Source organism: Coregonus clupeaformis, chromosome 19, assembly GCF_020615455.1.
Source record: "Coregonus clupeaformis isolate EN_2021a chromosome 19, ASM2061545v1, whole genome shotgun sequence".
Taxonomy (NCBI): Eukaryota; Metazoa; Chordata; class Actinopteri; order Salmoniformes; family Salmonidae; genus Coregonus; species Coregonus clupeaformis.
This window is the reverse complement of record NC_059210.1, coordinates 44,332,116-44,339,311: the sequence shown is the minus strand read 5'-3', so window position 1 is coordinate 44,339,311 and position 7,196 is coordinate 44,332,116. Positions and strand designations below refer to the sequence as shown.

General features: G+C 41.8%; 1 protein-coding gene across 2 annotated transcripts; it reads left to right on the top strand.

Annotated features, from left to right (window-relative positions):
- The first annotated feature begins 638 nt into the window (after positions 1 to 638).
- Positions 639 to 6,502, top strand: LOC121531956. Of its 2 annotated transcripts, none has more exons than XM_041837550.2 (4): positions 639 to 891; positions 2,903 to 3,248; positions 3,374 to 3,620; positions 4,436 to 6,502. In XM_041837550.2, exons 2-4 carry the CDS (start codon positions 2,982 to 2,984, stop codon positions 4,795 to 4,797), a joined length of 876 nt encoding a protein of 291 aa, XP_041693484.2. In that variant the 5' UTR covers positions 639 to 891; positions 2,903 to 2,981; the 3' UTR covers positions 4,798 to 6,502. The 2 variants fall into 2 exon arrangements, with proteins under 2 accessions (XP_041693484.2, XP_041693483.2); XM_041837549.2 differs by lacking the exon at positions 639 to 891 and adding an exon at positions 966 to 1,492.
- The last annotated feature ends 694 nt before the right edge of the window (positions 6,503 to 7,196 follow it).

Genomic DNA, 7,196 nt, shown 5'->3' with positions numbered 1-7,196 from the left:
GGGACCTCCAACTCTGACATCACCCCATTGAAGTTGAACATTTAAATGGTTAAGGTAAAGGTTTGGTAAGAGCTACATTTAGGGTAGGGGTTAAGGTTAGGATTAGTGTTTAGCTAGGCACCATATAATTATTATGATGGGATAAAGGTCAGCCATTTTGGTCGGGGAGTTGGCCAACCATGGTTTGCCAGTGATGTGATAAGATGTTGTGTAAAAAATGAATTTGAATAATTTATCTGCACTAGCCAGACAGTTTTAGAGATTTCATGAATTTTTCAAATTCACTGCCAATATGCCAACATTCCATTCAAACAATTTAGTCAATCCACAGCCATACACTGGCTGAAATCAGTTGATGATAAGATTTGGACAAGTTGTAAATGCAACAAGTACTGATATTGTATCATAAAATAGGACTCAAAACAAAAATTGAGACATTTAAGGTGTGTTTACATATATTTTGGAGGCTATTTATACAGAAAATTGCTACGTTCATTCTCCTAACCTGTTACAAAAAAGTAACATCTTGACGTCGTTGAGAAATGCTGGATCCCTTCTAGCTATGACCGGCTGACACCAGCTTTCGAAATCTTCCTGATTAGTCACGTGGGTAGCGCGTCAGCCAGGCTAATGAAACTAAAGAAAAGGGGCTTTGTTAGGATAAAAAATGCTCATATAACCACGGCATGCATAATGGGTTATGTAGCTCGTAGTTTAAAATAGCTAATCATCAGCGCCCCCATATTGAAGTAGACACGATTTCACCGGCTTGTCAAAGATATATAACTAACCCCTTTTGTATGGGGGTTTGTGACATGTGTACTACCGTCTCTGATGAGTACTTCCGGGACGTTGGGGCGGGGCGCTTTGGCACAAGACAAGTTTTCACAGGTAAGGAAAGTTCTTATGATAGCAACATTCCCATGTTTTGATGTGTCAATGCTGTATACAGGATATGATAAATAACATTTTGCAACATAGGCAACATGCCCGCTAACTATCGATAGTAAGTTAACTAGCTAGCTTTGCCAGTTTTGACCGCTTGATCATAAGATTAAAGTGTTTTGAGTTATTTAATTAATCTCGCCCACATTGTCCATTTAACATGCCTTTTAAAAATTTGGAATGATCCATTTTCGTTAATTTGGCTAGCTACCAGCTTTTTCATTGATATTATCCTTGAGTGTCCTTGAAAGTCCGGGGTACGATTTGCCCTTTATTGACTAACACAATTAATTGGACTAAGGCGTCTTCTGTACGGGAGAGTTTTGTTTAGCGCCCCGATGCTAAATCTGAACATTAACACGCGTCCTTTGCCTTACGTTTTTGGATGCATAAGGAGTTTATCTTTCAAAATTTGTTAGAAAAAAATAAGCTGTACTATCTAGTAAGCTTACACACAGGTGTTCGGAGCAAACTCTGGAAGAAGTGTAGTTTTGTCGGATGGAGGCACCCATAGCTATATGGATCTGTGCAAAACGGCTACAGTACAGTAAGTGTATATATTTTTTCTCGTTGATGAAAGTTTAGGGCCATATGTTTGGAAAGCCATATTGCAAGCAATGATTATTTACTTTTTTAAACGTTAAAAACACAGCGTCGGGATTGTAGTTCACATGAGTCAGTTGTGTGTGAAGCTAATGGCTGAACTGTAGGAAGAAGGCAGAATGTTGTAGGCTACGACTAGCCCAATAATGGACTAAAGGAGCCTAACGTTGCTCCTTGTAGTCCAAGGACATTAGATGTTCTGTTTAAAGGCGAATTGGCTTTGGAAGACACAACCGCCAAATACTCCATCTAAACATGAATCGATTCTCAATTACGGTAGTGTTCTACAAACAAATCCCTCTACTTTCATATCACATCAAAATAATTTCCCAAATGTAAGTACACTGTTTTAACCAGTTTTAACGCCGTTGCAGCCGACAGTATTTTTCAGTGACAACACGTTTGTGGTGTCAGTCTTCCGTTGAGATGCAGATAGCTAATTAGCACAGGTAGCTAGTCCACTGTCTTCCGTCAGTTTTCTGTAAACAACCGCTGTAACATGGAAATATGGCGGTGTGGGAAACCTAACCCTATAAAAAGGTGTATCAATTTAATCATTATTTTATTATTTCTCGCTGATATGAAAGATAAGGTCCTTCTGCTTCCAAACCCGTACCGCAAACGATGCGTGTTAATTTTCAGACTGAGCGTCAGGACTCTTAACAAAATACCCCCGTCCTTCGTCCAATGACTCTTATGTGTAATGTAATGAAACTGAGTCAAATCAAATCTGATTTTATTTGTCACATGCGCCAAATACAACAGGTGTAGACCTTACCGTGAAATGCTTACTTACCAGCCCTGTGGTCCTCTGTAGCTCAATTGGTAGAGCATGGCGCTTGTAACGCCAGGGTAGTGGGTTCGATCCCTGGGACCACCCATACGTAAAAATGTATGCACACATGACTGTAAGTCGCTTTGGATAAAAGCGTCTGCTAAATGGCATATTATTTATTATTATAAGCCCTTAACCAACAATGTAGTTCAAGAAATAGAGTTAAGAAAATGTTTACTAAATAAACTATAAAGTAAAACATTAAATTAAAAGTAACAATAAAATAACAAGGATATATACAGGGGGTAACTGTACCGAGTCAATGTGCTGGGGTACAGGTTAGTCAAGGTAATTTGTACATGTAGGTAGGGGTAAAGTGACTATGCATAGTCATGATCAAGGGCTAGATTCCGACTGCTACAACATGTATGGTTGTTCATGGTTTGCAATGAATTAATGACTGGTAAAAATACAATAGTATACAAAAGAAGTACTAGCTATCTGTAATGTCACATGTTTATACAGCAAATCTGTCTGCAAAATATTATTTTTCAATTTCTCCTTTTCTTCCCCTTCCAGACCAAAGCCTTCACCACAGCTGCCTTACAGCACCACCTCCAGGCTCCCTAACACTGCACTCTGGATCCCTGTTGTCACCATGCTAGCCCGTGGGATCACTGCTCACCGCATCAGCAAGACCATCACCTTGTACCTGAATGAGACGGCCTCACCTAAACCCTCCCCTGGTCATCTGTCTGCCCTGAACGATGCAGCCAGCACCTCTCCATCCCCAGCCCTTACCCCTGCCCCAACCAAGCCCCTGCTGCTGATGCTGCCCTGGTTGGGGTCGCGACCTCAGGCTGTGGCCAAGTACTGTGAGATCTATTTCCGTACAGGCTTCGATGTGCTCATAGTGGAGAGTGAGGTAAGGAAGGGGCAACGTCATGGGTGGGAAATATGTAACAATTTAAACATTCTGTTTAGAATGCTCCTCTCTATGGTCTCCTTTCTCTCTAAAATACCTCTCCTATCCCCTCTCCTCTACCCTAGGTGAGTCAGTTCCTCTGGCCTCGCTGGGGCCTGGATTACGGGGCGAGGGTACTAGATGTCCTGCAGAGTGACCGTTTTGTGACACGCCCCCTGCTCGTGCACGCCTTCTCCATAGGAGGGTACACCTTCACCCAGCTGCTGGTGCATGTGTCCCGCGACACACAGAAGTACTACGGCTTCACTCACAGGATCAGAGGCCACATATATGACAGCCTAGTGCTGGGCTCACTGGAGAGGATGGCTACAGGTGAGTCTGGGGGACAGGGGTTACCGTTAGAGGATACCGACCAGGTGTAACACATCTGACAGCCTAGTACTGTCTAGTACAGCCTGGTTAGAGGTTATAAAGCTAACCAAAGAGCTGACGTTGTCCTTTATCATCAGGCCATTTATACTGAACAAAAATATAAACGCAACAATTTCAATGATTTTACAGTTCATATAAGGAAATTCATTAGGACCTCCGAATGAGTTTTTCCCCCAAAAAGGGCTTTATTACAGACAGAAATACTCCTAAGTTTCATCAACTGTCCGGGTGGCTTGTCTGACGATCCCGCAGGTATGGAAGCCGAATGTGGAGGTCCTGGGCTGGCGTGGTTACGTGTGGTCTGCGGTTGTGAGGCTGGTTGGACATACTGCCAAATTTTCTAAAACGACGTTGGAGGTGGCTTATGGCAACAGCTCTTGTGGACATTCCTGCAGTCAGCATGCCCATTTGCGCGCTCCCTCAACTTGAGACATATGTGGCATTGTGTTGTGACAAAACTGCACATTCTAGAGTGGCCTTTAATTGTCCCCAGCACAAGGTGCACCTGTGTAATGATCATGCTATTTAATCAGCTTTTTGATATGCCACACCTGTCAGGTGGATGGATTATCTTGGCAAATGAGAAATTTTCACCTAACAGGGTTTATAAACAAATGTGTGCACAATTTGAGAGAAATAAGCTTTTTGTGCGTATAGAAAAATTCTGGGGTCTTTTATTTCAGGTCATGAAACATGGGACATGTTGCGTTTATATTTTTGTTCAGTATACATTTTGTAATTGATTATCTTCTCAGGTCTAGGTAAGAACCTGTTCCCCCGGCTGGAGAGCCTGGTGAAACGGGCCAGTATGCTCTACTTCAGAGCCTTCAAACACCACACAGTCGACTACTTCAACACCGGCATCGATGTCTTCTGGAACAACCCTGTCACCGCACCCGCGCTCGTCTTCTTTTGCCAGAACGACGCACTGTGCGACCCGGAAGGCATGGAGGAGATCATCGCCTACTGGAGGAAACGAGGGATGGAGGTGACAGACAGGAAATGGGAGGAGTCAACACATGCAGGCCACCTGAGACGACACCCCCAGGAGTACCTGTCCACCTTAGAGACATTCCTAAAGAGTCTCGGTATGGTCCCTCTCAAGGCCAAGATGTGACCCTAGGCAGGACCCACACAGCTGTGGTCCGGTCCAGAAACAATTCCTAACCCTATCCACTACCCCTTAGGCCTTCAGCATGGCCCCCAGCCAGGCCAAGTGACAACAGGGCACAGCTGTGGTCCGGTCCAGAAATAGCCCCTAGCCCCTACACCCCTAAGCACTCAGGCTCCCCTCAAGACCAAGATGTGACTGCAGGACGTGACAGTTTGCACTTCACTTACCTACAAATTCCAAGTTTGAGCACTGTAGGTATAGTGGGGACTTGTTGTATACACTTTTACATATTCTTGAAGAATGTTCAATTAACTCTTAAAAGGCGACCTAACAGTTTTTTATTATAATAAATAATGAGGTACTTGTTTAGTAGACTTTTGGCAAAAGGAGTCAATGTTTAGATGTTTCTGAATCGTACCAGAAATGTCATGTGAAATACCCTCTGCACTGTGAATGCATTACGTAGGTTACGTAGAGTTCTGAATACCTCAACAGCACCATTCTATGGTGACAATCTCTAATAGTGTCCACCTCATTTTCAAACACTTAAAACACGGAAGCCAAACGCGGATAAAACTTCCTCCGCTCTCGTACATTATCATAATTCATATGAGCACCACTAGAAATCCCTGCATTAGCATGTTTCTGTTAGCTGATAAATCCTGAAAAAATACACCATATTGCTGGCCTGCTAATGTGTCTGGAACTTGTAGGCTAAACATTCAAGAAAAAAAACATAATTGATCCAAAATGGTCGCCCAATCAGGCATGCTAGATGCAATCATTTCGAAATGAATATGCATTCAAAACGCCAGGCTCTTGAGCGGTTATTGAAATGATAGGCTTTTTACTGCAGTTTACAGCCTAGACTAGAGTTTTGTACTCACTTAAACAATAACATTCTTCATGACATTGTGTTGTTGTAGTAGGCTACATTTCTTGTCATTTCTTACATAATTAATTTTACCAACACAAAAAGATCCCGTGTCGAGCGAACAAATGATCTGTTGGCATTGATAAAATTGTACTGAAACTTCCTGTTTCCATCACAGCTGTCATAAAAATAGTTTTAATACAGTATGACTTTACTCGCATAAAAACTGTGGATGGAAACGTGGTTTATGAAGTTTTCCAGACATGATTAATCTCCTGTCTATGTAGAAACGTAATTTATATTTTGCATATAATCTACCCACCGTTATTTATTAACCAATCAAGTAGCAGTCTTTATATTTATTTTCACCGTCATCCTGCATTACCTCGGACCCCAGGTTGAGTACCCCTGTTCTAGGACCTCCTAAATCTACAGGTTTATAATACTATGTCATTATCATCCCTGTGTGGATTCTGTGTACATCACGGTATTAAAGACGTTGAAGTGAAGGTCCGATTGTCTTTGCCGTTCTTTCAAAATAAATAATGTTTTGTTAAGACATACTGCAACACTTCAATGCAATGTTTTCCAACAGAAGTGCCATTTTACTGTAACTGGATAAAGACATGAATTTTGATTAATTTGTCAATGTTACCATTAGTTGATTTTCTAATATTTACACTGGAAAGGATGCCGAGTTGACAATGTACTATGGACAAGATCTTTACATGATTTGCTTCCAAGATTTAGCCAATTCTGTCAATTTGTTTTAGCCAAACCTAAAATAAAAATGTCATGATCCGCCAGTACTGTTGGTCCACCGTACTACTTGTATTAGAGCTATTGTGATGCATTCTATTTTTGGAAAACATTAAAATAACAAATGTTGGATTTTGTGGGACTCTGGCTGGGGAAAACGTGTGCTTGTTTCGAGAGATGTTGCAAAACAGGACTGGCGGTAGAACGAATCAGTTGGATGGGTGTATGATTTCCATAGGCGGGCACGTTTTTTCACGGGTTCCCCAGTGTGCACGCGCTTGCGCGTTGACACTTTTAAATGTGTGTAATTGTAAAGACCATAGGCAGCTGACGACAAACATAAGGAATAAGAAGACTTGCTGGTGTCGATGCAAGATCTGCCGAATCTGGCTGACCGTCGGCAGATTCGGTCGGCAGTCAGATCTTGCATCGACATGGGAATCACTGATGACATCTCCTTACAATTGCAAGATGGCTGCGTCGTTGAGAAAACGTGTGTTTACCATTTGAAACTAGCTAGCTACTCGCAGTTACCATGCTTTCATACATTTATCAAAATAATATAAAAACTGTATCTATGTGTTGGAAATTAAGATTATTATTTTGGATAGTTTAGAATTCGCTGGGGAGACAATACTTTTGAAAGTGTCGGAAAGAAAGTAGCCAGCTAGCTTGTCAGTGTGCTCCATTGCTATATTGGTTGACTGGCTAAAAAAAAGCAACAGTGATCAGAAGAAACTAGCTAAAGATTTTAGCACATAATAAGCAA

Coding starts and splice junctions, on each gene's coding strand:
- LOC121531956 (XM_041837549.2), top strand. CDS start 1,464: ATGGATCTGTGCAAAACGGCTACAGTACA. Junction 3,249..3,373: donor TGCTCATAGTGGAGAGTGAG/GTAAGGAAGGGG, acceptor CCTCTACCCTAG/GTGAGTCAGTTCCTCTGGCC. Junction 3,621..4,435: donor ACTGGAGAGGATGGCTACAG/GTGAGTCTGGGG, acceptor TTATCTTCTCAG/GTCTAGGTAAGAACCTGTTC.